The 19192-nt window shown below is 36.9% G+C and overlaps 1 protein-coding gene across 1 annotated transcript in view; it reads left to right on the top strand.

Moving 5' to 3' along the window:
- LOC148954009 (uncharacterized) overlaps positions 1-19192 on the top strand; it is a 112582-nt gene that overhangs the window by 89209 nt on the left and 4181 nt on the right. Inside the window, exon 15 of the mRNA XM_089085740.1 lies at positions 8824-8986. Within this exon, the coding sequence (XP_088941866.1) occupies positions 8824-8985 (162 nt within the window). The 3' untranslated portion in view covers position 8986. The remainder of the gene's footprint in view (positions 1-8823; positions 8987-19192) is intronic.

Genomic DNA, 19192 nt, shown 5'->3' on the forward strand with positions numbered 1-19192 from the left:
GTTGCAATCAGGAAGCTTCCACTGACCGGTAAGATGTTCCGCATTGTGACTCTAGGCTATGAGCACTTTCCCGAACTTCATGTTTTGAACATTTTCTTCATTTATCTGTTACGCACTCTCTTGGATTTTGGTCCACTCGAAACTTAGCCAATGATCCCTGAAGAAGATTGCTTGGAATCCTTTCATAAAGTCGAAGATGCCGATCCAACTGGTGAAAATTATTCAGACGGTCTTACTGTTCCTTGTTGTGAAAACTCCGGAAGTAAAGACTCTGATAAAACTGATAGGAAGAGGTGATACGGAAGAGGTTGGCGAAAATAATGGGGAAGAACAGTGGGGAGTTGGGGGTCTGTCAAAAAACGATGTTGCAGCACAGGCCCTTCAAAGAAACTTTACACTTGCTCAAACATTCGAAAAACTGCGAAAATTATTTAGAAAACTAAAAGTTTCCACTGTCCAGCATGGTGACTTAAAAAGATTGTTGTAAAGAGAGTGGCCTTCATTCTCGTATCTCTTTTGACATGAAAGTGCGACGGAATAGCGCATTAGAAATAATTAAGTCTACAAAAAACTTAGTTAGCCTGGAAATAGCTTTTCACATTTGACGTTTGCAACGGTTCTATTAGGAGTCCCTTGCTTATGTCTAATGGCTGGAATGTACTAGAAGCTGCTATTACCGTACTTTCTCCCATGCACAATACCACTATAATGGTAAGTTCTTCTTACATATCCAATTGGTAATTCTATTGGCAAATCTCTTTTGTAATTCTAGAGCCGTTGATAGTCCCATTACTGCACCCCTAAAAGAATTAAAAAGAAAGTACTTTTTGACAAGCCTTCATTTTGCAATTAATCTTTTCCAAAAGGCAGCTTATCTGGATCCTTCAATATTTGAAAGGTTGTCACTTGTGGATTGTTCTATGGTCCCTCAATCTTTGACCCCATTAATAATGGATACATTAAGTTATGGTGTAAAAACCCCGAGAGAGCCCACTCCATCTCGCCTTCGAACTGCTCAGGTGCTTGAAAGTATGGTAGGAGTCCAGGGAGGAAAGTATGTTCCAGTCTTTTTTGGATGCAATAGGTTTCAAAATCATGAGAGACGATGCTGCACCGGTAGCAACTCTGCCGTAAATGCCTTAAAATCTTTTGAGGAGAAACTGCTAGTCTATCTTTCAGAGTGACGTAGAGCTTAAGGTTAACCTTTTTCTTGTTTCATTAATTTACATTAATACAGTAGCACGAATTTATATGAATCCTGGGGAGGGGGGCAAAAGTGCATTTTTCTTTATAACTCTTACTAGGTCGCTGTGACCCGGATATAGAGCTTTCCGGTGAGAGTTTTCTTTTTTCATTAATTTGCATAAATACAGTAGTACAAATTTATATGAATCCTGGGGAGGGGGCAAAAAGTACATCTTTTCTTAAATTATACCTTTGAAATATTGCCAGACCCAGAGATTCTGGAGGGGGGAGGGGAAATCGGCTAAGAAATAAAATTAGTATTCTTGGATTGTGTAATTATAGTTAGTTATAGTAGAGGGTGTCACTACCCCTTTTCCTTTTGGAATGGACCATGAAAAACGTAGCTACATCATAGGCAGCGCGTAGCGCTGCCCAAGTAAAGAACGATGTGGCCACAATATGTTTTTTGTTTTTTGTTTCTTCGAGAGGCACTTCGTGTCGAAGGAGTTGTCGTAGAAACTTCGAAAAGGACTCATTCGATTGGAAATTGGAGTGGCTAGTGCCCTTTTTAATAGTCAAAAGTGATTGGAGGGCAACTAACCCCTCCCCCACGCCCATCATTCCCCCAAACACATCCAATCAAAATTTTGAGATAGCCATTTTGTTCAGCGTAGTTGATTTCCCGATAGAAAAAATGTTTTTGAGGAGGACACTCCCCCACAACCCTCGAAGCAAGGGTTTTAAGTTATGCCCTGGGGGTGTATAAGAACAATGTTGGCACAATGTATCATGTATTATTTTTTGTTCCTTTAGAGCAGTGCACTTCATATGGAAGGGGTCGTCGTAGAAACTTCAAAAGAGGCTCATTCGATTGTAAATTGAGAGTTCTAGTGCCCTTTTTAATAGTCGAAAGTGATTGGAGGGAAACTAGGCCCCCCCCCCACGCCCCTCCTTCCCCCATACAACACCCATCAAAATTTCTAGATAGCCATTTTGTTCAACGAAGTTTATTTACAAAGAAAAAATGTGTTTTTCAGAAGGCCATTTCCCCACAACCCTCAGGGCAAGGGTTTTAAGTTATGCCCTGGGGGCATATAAGGTTTTTATAGAAGGCGTTGTCGTAGAAACTTCAAAACAGGCTCATTCGATTGGAATGTGATAGTCGAAAGTGATTGGAGGGCAACTAGCCCTCCCCCCTACGCCCATCATTCCCCCAAACACATCCAATCAAAATTTTAAGATAGCCATTTTGTTCAGCGTAGTTGATTTCCAGATAGAAAATATGTTTTTGAGGAGGACACTCCCCCACAACCCTCGGGGCAAGGGTTTTAAGTTATGCCCTGAGGGTATATAAGAACAATGTTGGCACAACGTACCATGTATTTTTTTTTCCTTTTGAGCAGGGCACTTCATAAAGAAGGGGTCCTCGTAGAAACTTCAAAAGAGGCTCGTTCGATTGGAAATTAAAAGTTATAGTGCCCTTCTTAATAGTCGAAAGTGATTGGAAGTTCCCCCCCCCCACGCCCATCATTTCCCCAAACACATCCAATCAAAATTTTGAGATAGAAATTCTGTTCAGAGTTGTTGATTTCCAGATAGAAAATATGTTTTTGAGGAGCAAAATCTCCCACAGCTCTCAAGGTATGGGTTGTACATTATTCCTTGGGTGTACATGAGGTTTTTAATTAAGACGCTTTTGTACAAATTTCTAAAAAAGCTCATATTACTAGAAATTCAAAGGGCTAGTGCCCTTTTTAATAGTCTAAAGTGATTGGAGGGCAACTAGCCCCCCCCCCTCACGCCCATCTTTCCCCAAACACATCCAATCAAAATTTGAGATAGCCATTTTGTTCAGCGTAGTTGATTTCTCGATAGAAAATATATTTTTGAGGAGGACACTCCCCCACAACTCTGGCAAGGATTATAAGGTATTCCCCTTGCGGCATATAAGGTTTTTATTGAAATCTTTGTCGTAGAAACTTGAAAAAGGGCTCATTTGATTTGAAATTCTAAGGGATAGTACCCTTTTTAATAGTCGAAAGTGATTGGAGGGCAACTAACCCCCCTCTGACGCCCATCTTTTCCCCAAACATATCCAATCCAAATTTTTAGATAGCCATTTGAAAGTTTTGGAAATTAGGTCTTTAAGGATGACAACCCCTCCCCCCATAGCCCTCAGGGCAAGGGTTGCAAGTTATGCCCTGGGGCATATACATTTTTTTATTGAAAGCCTTGTCGTAGAAACTTCAAAAGGGCTCATTCAATTGGAAATTGAAAGGATTATAGCCTTCTTTAAAAGTTGAAAATGATTGAATATCGGCAAACACCCCTCTAATACCCCTGATTTTTCAAAATACACTTAATAAAAATTCAGAAGGCCAAACTATAAAGCCTTAACAAACGGAAAGGTTTAGAGTACTGTTTTCTTCTTTTCTGAAAAGACTATCAAACAGTTCGTGGTAACGAACTGTAAGTAAGAAGCGACCCGCCTCAATGGTAACCAAAACTCTAAAAAACGGGTTTTGATACCAATAGATATATCAAAAGAATCAGATTTCAATGCTGATTTCAAATATATAACTTTCATCAAGTTTAGAGCTACCCATCAAAAGTTACGCGCCTGAGAAAATTTGGCTGATTTTCAAAAAAAGGGGGAAAGACCCCCTAAAAGTTATAGAACCTTAATGAAAATCACACCATCATATTCAGCGTATCAGAGAACCCTACTGTAGAGGTTTCAAGCTCCTATCTACAAAAATGTGGATTTTTGCATTTTTTGCCACAAGAAAGATCACGGATGCGTGTTTATTTGTTTGTTTGTTTGTTTTTTGTTGTTTTTTTTTTCCAGGGGTGATCATATCGATCCAGTTGTCCTAGAGTATCGTGGAAGGACTCCTAAGATCTTAAATTAAAAGCTTTAGTTCTCTTTCTAAGTGACCAAAAAAAATAGAGGGCAACTAGGCCCCTTCCCACGCTTGTTTTTTTCCCAAAGTCACCCGATCAAAATTTTGAGATAGCCATTTTGTTCAGCATGGTCGAAAATATGATAAATATGTCTTTTGGGATGACTTAATCCCCCGAAGTACCCAGAGGGAGGGCTAAAAGATATGAACTTTACCCAATGTTAACATATAGTATAGGTTATTCGGAAGTATACAGAAGTTTACAGGAGGTTTTTTTTCTTGGCGTGGGAGGGAAGGGTGGGTCGGGGGTTATGTTGGATGATCTGTTCATGAAGGAAGTTTTCATGGGGGAAGGGAACTCGCCATGAAGGGGGCGCCGGACTTGCCAGCATTATTTATTGGTTATTGGGAAGTATACAACCATTTTCAGGAAGGATTTTTTCTGGAGGGGGGCTAGAGGAGGGAGTTACTCTGGAGAAGATTTCCGTGGAGGATGTTTCTTTGGGGTAAGAGACATTTCTATGAAGGGGGCGCCGGATTTCCAAGCACTATTTAAAAAACGATCAGAAATTAAATAAAAAAAAACCAAGTTTTTTCAACTGAAATGTAAGAAGGAATATTAGAACTTAAAACGAACAGAAATTATAACGTATGTGAGGGGGTTCTCCTCCAAGTCAATACCTCGCTCTTTAAGCTACAGTTTTTTTTTAGTGCTTTCAAAAGAGCTGTCTATTCTAATTAAACGGCCTTTGTGATTCAGGGGTTTGTGAATCAAATTTTTTTTTAACTTTTAACGTAAAGAGCTTGGTATTGACTAAGGGGAGAACCCCCTCATATACGTAATAACATATACGTAATAAAAAAAAGCAATAAAAAAACAAGCGATACGGCTCAATAGTAATCGAAACTTTTAAAAACGGAATTTTGATGTCAATAAATGTATCGAAAGAATGTGTTTATAATGCTGATTCTAAATATATAAATTTTATTAAGTTTAGTATTACTCATCAAAGGCAACAAGTCTGAGGAAATTTACTCGATTTTTTAAAGAGGGGGAAACATCCCCTACAAGTGGAAGAATTTTAATGAAAATCACAACGTCAGATTCAGCGTATCAGAAAACCCTATTACATAGGTTTCAAGCTCATATCTGCAAAAATCTGCAACTTTGAATTTTTGCCAGAAGAAAAATATACGAATATAGAAGTTAGTTACGTAAGTTAATTTGTAAAGACATTCATTTAGCAAAAGAAAAGTAAAATTTTTATGCAAATAAAAGCTGCATTAACTAAAAAACGATCAGAAATTAAATAAAAAAAACAAGTTTTTTAAACTGAAAGTAAGGAGCGACATTAAAACTTAAAACGAACAGAAATTATTCCGTACATGAAAGGGGCTGTCCCCTCCTCAACGCCTCGCTCTTTATTCCGTATATAAAAGGGGCTGTCCCCTCCTCAACGCCTCGCTCTTTACGCTAAAGTTTTTTATTGTTTTAAAAAAAAATTGTGAGACAGTCAAACTTTAGCGTAAAGAGCGAGGCGTTGAGGAGGGGACAGCCCCTTTCATATACGGAATAAAGAGCGAGGCGTTGAGGAGGGGACAGCCCCTTTCATATACGGAATAATTTCTGTTCGTTTTAAGTTATAATGTCGCTCCTTACGTTCAGTTTAAAAAACTTGTTTTTTTTATTTAATGTCAATAAAAAACAAAAAGAAATTAATTAAAAACTTTTTCCGCCGAATAAATTTTTCAAGGAAAACTAAACTACTCAATTAAACAAAAAATTAGCAAAAATAAAATCAAATAATCTACCAAGCTTGAAACTTCCACAAATCAGCATTGATAAATAAATGAAACCCAAAACGAGCAGAAATTACAATAATTAACCGAGTCAAACTCAAAACGAGGAGAAATTAGCACAAGTTGGGCGCAAAACCCCTATGCCTTCCCAGGGCCAGAACAAAGTTTGCACTTTACTGAAAAAATACCAATGAATGTCAGTTTAATATACATATACTGACATTTAGTAATCTAAATGTTTATATTATTTGATTTATTAAAGTTATAAAAGTAAAAACATTTATATTTTTTCAGTAAAGTGCAAGCTTTGTTCTGGCCTTGGGAAGGCAGAGGGGTTTTGCGCCCAACTTATTTTAATTTCTGCTGGTTTTGAGTTTGACTCAGTTAATTATTGTAATTTCTGTTCGTTTTGGGTTTCATTTATTTATCGATGCTAATTTGTGGTAGTTTCACGCTTGGTAGATTATTTGATTTTATTTTTGCTACATTTTTTTTAATGGAGTTCTTTACTTTTCTTTGAAAAACTTATTTTCTGGGAAAAATTTTTTAAATTAATACTCAAAAGCTTGGCCACTCCTATTTCTAAAATAAAAATTTGAAGTAGTAACAATTTATATGATGGAGCAAGTGTCTGCGTTGGAGAAAGTATTTTATGCCGCAAAGCCACAGAAATTTTCGAAATAAGTTACCAAAAAGTGCAATTGTCCTTATATTTGCATCCCTTTGAAAAAATATTTAACAGAAGAAAATACTTGAAGAAAGTATTATGTATCAAATAGTCTAAATTTCTTTGAAATTCGGAATTTGAGAAATTTCCGTTTACTAATTTACTTAAGAATGTATTTGGTGGAGGGACTAGAGCTATATTTTCTAGTGCGAAGTGCCGTAAAAATATGCGAAGTACCCTTAAACCATTAATTTTCATTTTGAAAAATTTTGACACACATTGGCTAGAATACAATTAATCTTCTTTCTTCTTTCATACTTTTGTTTAAGATGGCTTCCGAAGTCCAAACGTTCCGAATGGGGAGGGGGGGTCCGAAGCCCAGATGGGGGGATTGGAAAGCATGGTCTGGAGGGAGAAGCCATCCCCTCCCAAATCAACTATAGGCTCTGCTGAAACACTAATGACTTTGAGCTGACTGCACAATTTCATGCTGAAAATCGTTTTATTTTCGAAATGTCCGGGCATTTCCAGGTAGTTTGAGAAGATGCTGTATAAACATAAATACGCATTTTGAAAAAAAGGGAAGGAAATGGAAGAAAATAAACATAAAGAAAAAAGGATGGCCATATGTGCGTACACGGACAATTTTTCGCCCCTATATTAGAAACACTGCACTTTTTGTCGGGAAAAAAAAAACGCTGTAATAGTGCTGGGTTTTCTCAAGAGTGTTATCGCTAGAGAAAAGTGGCACCCGTGGCAAGTGGCAATCTTGACGAGAAGTTAATGAGAGACTAAAAAGTTAATGTTTTCATATTGGAGACCCCAATCGTTTTCTAGACTAAAAACGAAGAGATCTTTTCGGAGCAGTCAGAAACCGCTCTAAAGCATCTTAGTGTACTATTACTAGTGTTGAGCGAACAGGCATTTTTGATCTCTGAGTATTTTGTGCAAAAGCAGCATGCCCGGACAATGTCCAAACAAGGGGAAAGCACAATTTTTAAATGATAAGCTTTAAGGCTTGAACAACTAATGCTATAATTAACTTTCTGATAATAAGCCAAAACTTATCATTTACATCTTTTTTTCTTTGGCCTTTAAGTGTTCGAAAAACAATTGTTTAAACAACTGTTTTTGGAATGAAAACATCTGTTTTCTGTTTTTACCAAATAACAGAACAGAAACAGGAACGGGTCTTCTGTTTTTTTGTTGGCCTGTTCTGTTTTATTTTAGCCCTGTTTATTTTTTTTCTGTTTCTTCAGAAAAACAGAACAGTGCCCATGCTTATCCAGGATACATAATCTCATAGGAACGACTAGAGCTATTGAAATGAAGTCGCTAGGGAATGCTGGGGGGGGGCAAGTGGAAGCGAAATTTTGACTTTGAAGAATGGTAGAACGAAATTGAAATACGCTTTATACGGCCAGGCTATCAGCAGGCCATATATGCAGTGTCGCAGGGACGGAAATTACAGGCTTAAGGGATTTAGTAGAAACTGAGAGGGAATATTGGACGGGGAGGGCTTCAAACCGATACTAATTTTGACTTTTGGGAACAAGGGAACTTATCGAGGACAATAAATTCTTGAAAGAAAATGTGGTTCTATTGATTCTTAGTATTAAATACTCATTTTTTTATGCTGATCCGCTTTAAAATGTCAGGGCGTAAAGACACATGAACTAAAATTTTAAAACCAAGTGAACCTACACCATGAAAAAAATGCCGTTGCATTGATTTTTGACGTCCTTTATGTATTTTGATCTTTTGAACAACACTAAAAAACTCTCTTTGATATATTAGCTCAAAATGCCTTTATTTAAGGGAACATGGACTTGAAACAAGATATAATGCTGTAAGATTATATATCCCGGACAGCTTAAATAGAATAAACCAGCTAATGTCTAGATTTAGTCTGTAGGATAGTCAATACCTCTCTGAAAGCCGAAACCATGAAAAAACTTAACATATATATTTTAGAGTTGTGTCTCTTCTCGGACCTAATAATTTGAGGGAAAGCCATGTCAACTGTAAACTGAGTTAGCTAGGTTTAAACTGAGATGCTTAGTGCAAAAGAGCTATATCTGTTTTTGTGTTTTTAGTTGTTTGTTTACTTTGATTAATAGCCTACTGCTCTATAAATTTGACAGAGCCAGTCGACGCTGGTGGAAAAAAGTTTAAAAAAAAAAAAAAAAAGGTGGAAAAAGGGCTAATGGTTTAATACGATTCCACACCGAATGTCGTTGAAAGTAATTAGTATTTTCCTAATTTTAGGGGCTTCCTCTAGAAGATGTTTCAGTTTACAAAAGGAAAGTGGTAGAACTCCAAATGATAGATAGAAAGGTGAGACTTGGTTCTTCCTATAGAACCCCTGGTGGGTGTACCTTTGTCAAAGATTATAGGACTCCCGGATCGGCTGCGACAATATCTCGATAAGGTAAAGCCCAACTTTTGTATGGTCTTTTCAAAGGTTCTTTTTTAATTAAAGATGTGATTGTAATTGAGTACAGTACCCTTTTTTTCCTTTTTTATTCTTTTTTTTTACTGTTTACGTGTATGTGATTAGGTTTCCTTGGGTTCTTAGATTTTGTTTTAGTTTTATTCCTGTCGAGTATTTCCTTTAGTTGAAAAAATGTAACGATCGGTTTAATAAGAAATTCCCCCTCCCCCTTTTTTATACAAAATCTGTATGAGATATTGCTACTGTTGTTGTCCGTCCGACTTTTCGTTCGGTGGCCCTTTGCGCGAGATATCCCCCTCGTGGCAGTGTGATGGGATGCTAATGTTGGCTTCACATTCGTTTCGTTCGCTCGATTATTGAGCGTCCGAAACAAATGATTCAAATTAAATTAAAAGCATAAATATATAGCTTATTCCGTATTTAATAATTTTGCAAAATCATTTTTTTTTGTGAACAAATATTTCGAAATTCCCTACACACGGGTAAAAAAAAACGAATCCATAGAATAAAAAAACGATCCTTTTTCTATGTTTTTAATGCTCGAAATCCAAATGAAAATCAAATCTTTTCCATCCACGTCTTTGTCAGCCTGCTTAAGATTTTTCGCATGAATATGAACATTTATCATTGCTATCGAAATCAAATTTAGTAGTCAAATATTTAATGGAAAAACTTTCACTTCTTTTACGTGTTTTTAACTGTTCATTCAGATGCCTCCAAAGCAAAGTAAGTACAAAAAATTGAATTACTTATAGACATAAAATAAGACCCAGCCTGTCATTAAGAAGAGGTAACTAGCAGTATTAGATTATAATATTTTTTTATGCTATATTTATTGCGTCAGTTGTGTCGTTCGTTCCTTTTGCTTTTTGCGCACTACTGTTTGTTGGTTTTTTTTTTTGTTTTTTTTGGGAAAAAGTGTGCAACTACCGCTTCCTACTTCTAACCTAGTTGTCACTAGTGCTACAAACGTGTTGCAGCCTTGAGTACTCTGAGGCTTTCACAACGGTGGACATTGTTCCTCCATCCAAAGTCACAAATTTTTCTTTGGCCTCGTCCCAAGAAATCCTTGGAGATTCGGCTTATTCGTTTCATGTAATCTGTTGACAGAACATAGATGGGTATTTTATTTATATTTATGTTGTTAGTGCAGTACTCGACTCGTTCTCTTTCAACATAAATTTCTTTTGCCGACGTAAAAAGGATTTGCCTGTTCTCTTTCTCTGTCGTGGTATTTCTCTTTTGAACGATGTTTTTATGTCATTCCAGTCTTATATGGAGTGTCAGACTTTCTCTTGTCCCTTGCTAGCCATTCTGTAAAATTATTATAGGAATTTCGGATTTATATTGCCTTGCTATTTCTCCTATTGCTTCACTCATCTTAAGCTTGCCAAAACATTCAGTTTTTTTCGCTGAGAAATACCGCGCCACTTGAGTGTAGTTTTAACGCACTGAATAGGCTATTGGTACACGTACAGGGTGCGATAAAACCGTTTCGTTCGTACAGAATAGTGTTTGGTACTTTATCACTAAGTATTTCCATTATTTCTAAAAATATTCTTACACGATATTTCAGAAACATGTGAAGCATATTTTTATTCTACCTTCTTTAATAACTTTCTTCTGCGCAGTACTTGCCAAAGTAGCAAATGAAGGAGGAAAGCTAATTCTAGGAAATTGTGTTTAAAATCAAGTGCATATCCAGGGTTTTTTGGGTCGGGGTATTTTTGGAGGGTGTTTCTGCAAAAAAAAACTTAAAAACGCATCAAAAATGTAGGGCAAAGCCTTCCTTTTGAATATGTGTAAATATTGTGGTATTTTGTTGAAGAATAATAAATTATAGCCTCATAAAAAATTTCTAAAATTGTAGTGAAAGTAGGGTTAAGACTGTTAGATTGTACTTTATGGGTCATAGATTGCCATAATTTTTGCTTTTTTCACATCCATCTGGGGTCAAGCGAACAGCAGAACATCATCAAAAGCACACATCAATCTCATTTCGAATACCTTAAGATATGGCTTTATTTGAATCCTATTGCTGTCTCAAACGTTCCATGTTGACTGAAAAGGCCTTTCATTTTACTATTTCACTTTTTATGCCTTCATTACAACCTTTGTGCATTATTACAACACTAGCCTAGTACGGAAACTGTTTCACCTCCCCAGCAGTTCCATTGCCTATCTTCATACCACCTTGCGTGATATCTCCCATAAAAAAATTCTCTGTCATTTTAAACTCTGCTAAAATCTAAAATTATGAAAAGTCAAAGTGTTTAGAAAATGAAAATTACTTCATTGGTCCTTGAACTTGGTATTTGTCAAGTGCCAATGAAATTACTTTGAAATTTCACGTCTAATAGCAGTGAAAGTGGGTTAATTTTCAGCAACATATGGTGGAATTCTGTCAGAAGGTTCTTTATTCATCTATTAAATTGGACCAGGGAGCTTTAAACTCGGCTTCTTTTCTTTTGATTACATCTTCATTTGAAAGTTTGATTAGAAACTCGTTTGACTGGGTTAATTGTTCCATGTTTTTCTGCGTGTGGACCTCATTTATATCCAGCGATGCAGAGTTAATTACCCAGTCTGCTTTACAAATGGCCGGCTCTAATTTATTTAATGCTTTTTTTCATTGCCTTATTTCGTAGCGATATTCTTTTTGTGCTTTTTGAGATGTGTATTTTGCAAAGTACAATAAACATCGTACATATACACAGGGCCGCCAACTGAGCCCGGGGCAAAACACCTTTTCGCCCATCCTGTAAATCGTCCTCTAATCGATTTAAAAGCGTTGTGAAAAAATGTTTTGCTAACTTTTATTACTTGCTGTTTCCCAAAAAAATGTAGTTCATCTACATTTCGGAACCATACACAACATTAACAAAATTATTCATTCATTACATTCAGGAAGTGTGTATTTTTAGACTTTCATAGAGAGGATTAATTAAAAAATACATTGATGCTTGAAGTTTAACTGCGTCTCAGCCCCCTCTCCTTAAATACCCGGATTTACTCATGAGCTATGTACGAAAGTTTGGTAATTTTTAGGGTTTTTTCTTTTTATAAATTGGTATTACGAACCAACCACTGATGAGAAATAAATTCAATAAATCATGTAAACCAACAAAATCGAGTAAAGAAAATCATGTAAACAAACAAAATTGAGGTATCAAGAGGAGTGGGCCGGAATGCATGCAGTTTAACCGGAAGTGGCTGAAAATCCAATAGTTATGGAATATAGGTAGGATTCCCAAGTTCCTTCTTTTTTTCTGCTCAATTTTGAATGTGGGGGGAATATTTCGCGGGGATAATTCTTCAGAGGGAATGCACCTAGCACCTCTCCTTATGTTGGCATTTCTATGAAAGTGAAGAACTATAGCCTTGCTTCACTTCTAAAGTGCCACATACATTTCCATTATTTTCTGTATCATTACCTATAACTATTGAGGTATCACAAAATTGAGGTATCAAGAGGAGTGGGCCGGAATGCATGCAGTTTAACCGGAAGTGGCTGAAAATCCAATAGTTAGGTATTTTCTTAGTATAATAAAGTAAAAATTTTGTTCTTTAAGTCTTATCTTTCAGAAAAGGGATAACCCATATTGTTATTAGAAAATTATCAGGACATAGAGGTAGAGGCTCCTTAGTCTTAAATCATAGGCCACCAGAAAGAGTTTTGTTGCGTCGAGCTTAGTCAAAACTGCTCCTATTAAATTTTAGATTCAACAGTTATGCGTATCATGTAGGATATGCGTGCAGAATTTTATCTTAGAGGGCTGACGTTTGAAAAGGGTGTGGATAAAACAAGAAGAAAAGCAGAGTAATTAGATGAAAAATAAAGTAAATTACGGGATTTTTTAGATTTAGGGCAGGACCTATCTCTTTGTGGTGGGGGGGCTATATTTTAGGGGATACATCTTTGATTAAAAACAAACAATAGGCAAGCTATGTGAAAAATATGATATATAGTAGGCTAGGGAGAAGCATAAAAATTAATCAATACCTTATTGCTCAAAGAACATACCCTTTAAAGGTTCAACCCAGTCGGAAGCGAGATATATATATATATATATTTTTTTTTTTTGTACTGTTTTAATGGTACACACCGCTATAGACTCTATCAAGGAAACTTGTCAAATTGGAGAGACATATACCCGGTTATAATGGTTTATGAAACAAATTTGGGCTATATATTTGCACATTAGGGAGGGGGGGTATATAGCATATAGCATATATTAAATGCGTAACCTAACCTATGTACCTTTTCCTTCCCCTAAACCCCAAAAAAACAACAGTTATATATTGTAAATTCAATGAGAAACCACGCTTTGCGATCAATTTAGATAGTAATTACCCGCTTTACGGGTCTCCATGCTAAATTTCTATAGAGTCTATAGCGGTGGGTTTATACCATTAAGTAAAACAGTACCTTTTTTTTTACAGATACTGGTTTTTGACGGTAGATGGTAAAAAAAATTCAACGCCAATGTTACTCACCATGTTCTGTAAGATGTATACTGTATTCCAAAAACCACGATGATTATTCGAGAGTCCGTTTATTTATTCATCCTCTCAATGATTTACTAGGGCTGACCTCAAACACTGATATTTGTGTTTAAGATTAAGATGTTTGAATTTATGAAAGTTGCAAATGTATGAGCATTGCCGTGTAGTTTACTAAGGAACAACAATGCTTGAATTTTGTCGAAAGAGAAAGAAATTATTAGAGTTTAGCAGTCTAATTTATTAGACTTTGCTCAATTTTTGATAAAATTAGAGTTTAGCAATGCATATACGTATAAATACGTATATGTATGTGTGAGTGATGACGTCAAACGCTGATATTAAGTGTTTGAGATTAAGGGTATATTGTAGAACTCAATTGTAATTCGCAATTGTAATGAATAATTTTTATTGTTGTCGTTGCAAGATAACGGATAACGAAAAAACTATCAACAGTTTTTATTACTATAAGTGCAAAACGGACTACATTAATGGGTGTAGGCAGCATCTTGTCTAGGGGGGGGGGTGCAATCGATTCTATGATGGAGAGGGATGAATGCAGTATATCGGTGATATGTCTTGGTTCTTTTCATTAAAATTATTTGAAATACCACGAGGTAGTGTTATGTAGGGTTGCCACCGTGGTCAGTTCCTAAAGTGCTAAAATTACCCTCTTTTGAGCGCTACACAGCGATTTTCGGTGCTACAGTAAAAAAAATTGTGCTTGTTGTGGCTCTCGAAAGCACTTACAGGTGCGTAGATACAGGGCTGTGGGGTCCGGCAGGACTCACCCTGCACTTGGTGGAACTTTTTTGTGGCCTAGCAGAGAAATCAACTTTAGTTTTTACGAGCTTTCTGGAGAACAATTAGTTCATTTTAACGTATTTAAGTGTCCTACATTCGAGAGGAAAAGATTTTCGTTTTTACTGGACCTATTGTAGTTTATTCCTATGGGTAATTCTAATTTTCTTCGGTTTTCAGAGCTGGTAAAGGTCATTTATAGCTAGAATAGGGCATCCTATGAAACAACTGACAATCCGGAGCAATGCTAAGAACAAGCCAGATACTTCTTACAGAGGAGACACGAGAGACTGTAATCTTGTTCCGAACTTTTCAGGTCTCAAAGGACACAAAGACCTAAAAACTCCTGAAAAGGCATGGGATCTTTTCATCACAGCCGAGATCCTTGAGAAGACCGTCCTTCATACCAATGTCAAGACTGACGAATACCACCTGCAGTATAACTTTTGTATTGTAGATAAGCAAACGTACTTGAAACCAGTCGACGTCATAGAAATGTAAGCCTTTATAGACCTTCTGTATCTCTCTAGAGTGTTCAAGTCGGGCAGAGAAGATTGCGAAGGTCTCTTTAGAGCTGATTAAACTGGGCAGGACATTTTCCACGCTAGAATGAGTCTGAAACAATTCCGGTATCTGAAAAACTGTCTTCATTTCGATGATAGGTACACACGTTACGAAAGAGGCGGACCTATAGCTCCAATCAACTTGGCGATTGCTGAAATGCTAGCTGCATTTAGAGGACGGTGCAAATTCAAGAAGTAAATTTGCTCTAAACCGAACAAGTTTGAACTCAAGGTTTAATGTCTAGCGGTCTTGAAGACATTTTATCGATCTAGTGTCTTTGTCTACACTGGAAAGGAAACACTTATAGTTTAAATCCACAATGCTTCAGTTCCAACGTGAATATGACCCTTGTCGATCTCTTAAAAGAGCCAGAACAGCAACATCACAGCCGGCAACTGGTCCAAGACGATAGAACCCATTTGAAATGCTCAGACCCTTGAGAATGACATACATAAACACGATGAAAAAGAACGAAAGAGAGATCCACCCTCTTTCCTTGTTAGTCATACAAGGGAACCCAACTCGTTCATCTTCGAATATAGAGACCATCTGAACCTGGTGATGTATTTTGAAAGAAAATAGGTATTTATAATTGCTTCGCCGATCCCCTTTTCGGCAACAATTGAACATGAGAGCAGTAAACCACAGATTATCATGACGTACAACGCAACAAAATATGGCGTGGACTCTCTAGACCAAAAGTGGTCCACTCACACGACTACCCACCGCACGAGAAGATGGTCCAAGGAGGTGTGGCATACGATCCTGGACATGGATGGGGTCAATGCCAATGTCATTCTGAGCTACTCAGCACCCCAAGAAAAGAGTATGCCCGAAGAAAAATGCTGACAGAGCTCATTGAGGGATCAATGAGGGATAGGATGATCCCTCATTGATCCTTAGCTTGGGATCAGAGCAACCCTCCAAAGGATAACTCGAGCACTGCGTAATTTGATCAAGAACAATACATGATTTTTGGCTTAGAATGTCACCCACGTGTTCTGTTCAGGTTCCAATGACCGCAAAGGTCGTTGCATCATTTTCCCCCTAAGCAAAGGCAGAAAATCCAAATATACCTGCAGTTTGTGCCAAAAAATGTATGCATGGAATATGCCAAATTCCTCTGCCTCAAATGCGAATAGTGGAATGATTTTAGTATTTCTAACTGATATCTGAATATTTTGTAAGCAAAATTGGGATAAATTTGCAACAGTATTTTTCTCGTATTTTTAAAAAGTGGGGTCCCGCTGACCAAACTTTGCAGTTAGTGTAACTTTTTTTGGTACTTCCATATTAGCCAGTACACACTCGAGAAGTTTGCAGAATGTAACATCTAAGAACACTGGTTTCATTACCACAAAGACAAATGACGGGTGACAGAACGCATTGGACTTGTATAATTTGGGCTATATATTTGCACATTAGTGGGTGGGGGTAAAGTCAGGCTAGGTTACTTTACCCCCACTCCCACTCTCTAATATGCAAATATATAGCCCTAATTATATTACTATATAAATTAAAGTATTATATTTTCGTCATATGTTGGTATATTTTATTAGGATTTAACCTTAATTCGCTTCTCGAGCGTGTACTGACTAATTCGGAAGTACCCTTTTTTCCCTGCCAGTTAAGGGCTAAAGTTGGGTGAATTTGAATATCACAATTGATATATGTATATATTGGACCAAAAATCAATATTGAATATCGAAACGCAAATATAGATATCGGAAGCAATATTTGGAAATTTCTGTTTATTTCCAGCTTTTTCAACCATCTAGCAATGAACGTCCAACAAAAAATCCCGACATACGAAACTTTTTCGTTAATATCTAGTGTAGATGTGAATTTATAAGGGGGCAGCTGTCCCCCACCCACTTCCCTACGCCCATGACTACAATCTTAACCTGTTTTAAGCATTGCAAAAACATTTAAAAGCTATATTTTTATTATCCGCCATTTCAGGCTGGAGTTAATAGCAAATCATTAAGAGTCGTTAATCATAATTGAGTTCTTGGAAACCTCCTAAGTCGTCGAAGTTTCAAAAAAAAAAAATTATTTTTCTAAATTTAATTTGTGCAAATAACAACTGTCTATTTGTTTCTCTGGCCTTTCAGGGATTTGCAGGAGTAAACATGAAATTTTCTAATTTTGATTCTTTTATGTTGGAACCGCAAGAATAGAATTCTTTATAAAATACAATCGGGGATGTAAGTCGGACATTCACGACTCAGCGAGTGGAACTGCAGAATTTTGCGAAAACCAGCACAGAAACAAGCTAATTCTTGATTCAGTGCGAAAATGAGCTTAGTCCCGGTTTAGTGCAAACAGCAGTTAAGTTTTCATTTTCTACAAAAATTGGCTTAATCTTGACTCGGTGAAAAAAGATGTGATGTTTTGGTGAATCGGTTCAAAAATATGCTAGGCTCGGACGCTTTACAAGATTCAAAATTCAGCTGAATCCTGACTCAGTGACAACTACATGTAGCTCTAAGCTTCTGAATGTCGATAAAATGATGCAAAAGCCAAGTCATAATTTAGTCTCCAAGCTGCGGAGTGACTCATTGAAAAACCAGCTAAGCCCTGTTTCAGTTCTAACACGACCTAACTCCTGACTCACTCTAAAGAATTTTGGAGTTTTGTTAACTTGTGTTATATAGGAGGTAGCCTATGTCCTTATTCAAGGAAAAAAGGAGCTAAGTGCTGAGGAGCTAAGTGTGAAATTTAAGCAAATCTAAAGAATTTTGGAGTTTTGTTAACTTGTGTTATATAGGAGGTAGCCTATGTCCTTATTCAAGGAAAAAAGGAGCTAAGTGCTGAGGAGCTAAGTGTGAAATTTAAGCAAATCTAAAGAATTTTGGAGTTTTGTTAACTTGTGTTATATAGGAGGTATGTCCTTATTCAAGGAAAAAAAGGAGCTAAGTGCTGAGGAGCTAAGTGTGAAATTTAAGCAAATCTAAAGAATTTTGGAGTTTTGTTAACTTGTGTTATATAGGAGGTAGCCTATGTCCTTATTCATTAGGAGGAAAAAAGGAGCTAAGTGCTGAGGAGCTAAGTGTGAAATTTAAGCAAATCTAAAGAATTTTGGAGTTTTGTTAACTTGTGTTATATAGGAGGTATGTCCTTATTCAAGGAAAAAAGGAGCTAAGTGTGAAATTTAAGCAAATCTAAAGAATTTTGGAGTTTTGTTAACTTGTGTTATATAGGAGGTAGCCTATGTCCTTATTCAAGGAAAAAAGGAGCTAAGTGCTGAGGAGCTAAGTGTGAAATTTAAGCAAATCTAAAGAATTTTGGAGTTTTGTTAACTTGTGTTATATAGGAGGTATGTCCTTATTCAAGGAAAAAAGGAGCTAAGTGCTGAGGAGCTAAGTGTGAAATTTAAGCAAATCTAAAGAATTTTGGAGTTTTGTTAACTTGTGTTATATAGGAGGTAGCCTATGTCCTTATTCAAGGAAAAAAGGAGATAAGTGCTGAGGAGCTAAGTGTGAAATTTAATCAAATCTAAAGAATTTTGGAGTTTTGTTAACTTGTGTTATATAGGAGGTATGTCCTTATTCAAGGAAAAAAGGAGCTAAGTGCTGAGGAGCTAAGTGTGAAATTTAAGCAAATCTAAAGAATTTTGGAGTTTTGTTAACTTGTGTTATATAGGAGGTAGCCTATGTCCTTATTCAAGGAAAAAAGGAGCTAAGTGCTGAGGAGCTAAGTGTGAAATTTAAGCAAATCTAAAGAATTTACTAAGTCTTTGAAGTCAAAGAATTTAGGTGCTACGGTGCAAAACAAGCCAAGTCTGACTCAAACGGGGGGACAAAAATTTAGTCTAGAGAATTAGCCAAGTCCTTGAATCCAAAGAATTTACGCCGTGCGGTGCTAAAACAAGCTAAATCCGATGAAAGCGGGCGGATAAACATTAAGTTTAGAGAATTAGCCAAGTTTTTAAGGTCGAAGAATTTAGGCGTTGCGGTGCAAAACAAACTAAACTCAGCGAAAAACGGGCGGACAAAAATTAATTAATTCACAGCAATGGCGATATCATCCCTTTAAACATGAGCCTTGCAAAGATTGCGAGGAGTTGCCCATTCTTAACCTCCTGGTGCACATCTCGGATGGCCACTTGTTCTTCAACGTGGCACACTTAGGCTATGCATGGCAAACTTCACGCTACACTTGGCCTGTGCCACCTAGTTCACCCCATTTATGAATGTGGGCAATCCCTCGACGACTGGCTAAAATGTTCAGCATTTCCTTTTCTCAGCATACTTGGAGATAATTACATGGGAAGATATTCCAAGGAGACACAAGTACTTCAGTCACTTCACC

Source organism: Artemia sp. Qi Xiang Cuo, chromosome 3, assembly GCF_049724085.1.
Source record: "Artemia sp. Qi Xiang Cuo chromosome 3, ASM4972408v1, whole genome shotgun sequence".
Classification (NCBI taxonomy): domain Eukaryota; kingdom Metazoa; phylum Arthropoda; class Branchiopoda; order Anostraca; family Artemiidae; genus Artemia; species Artemia sp. Qi Xiang Cuo.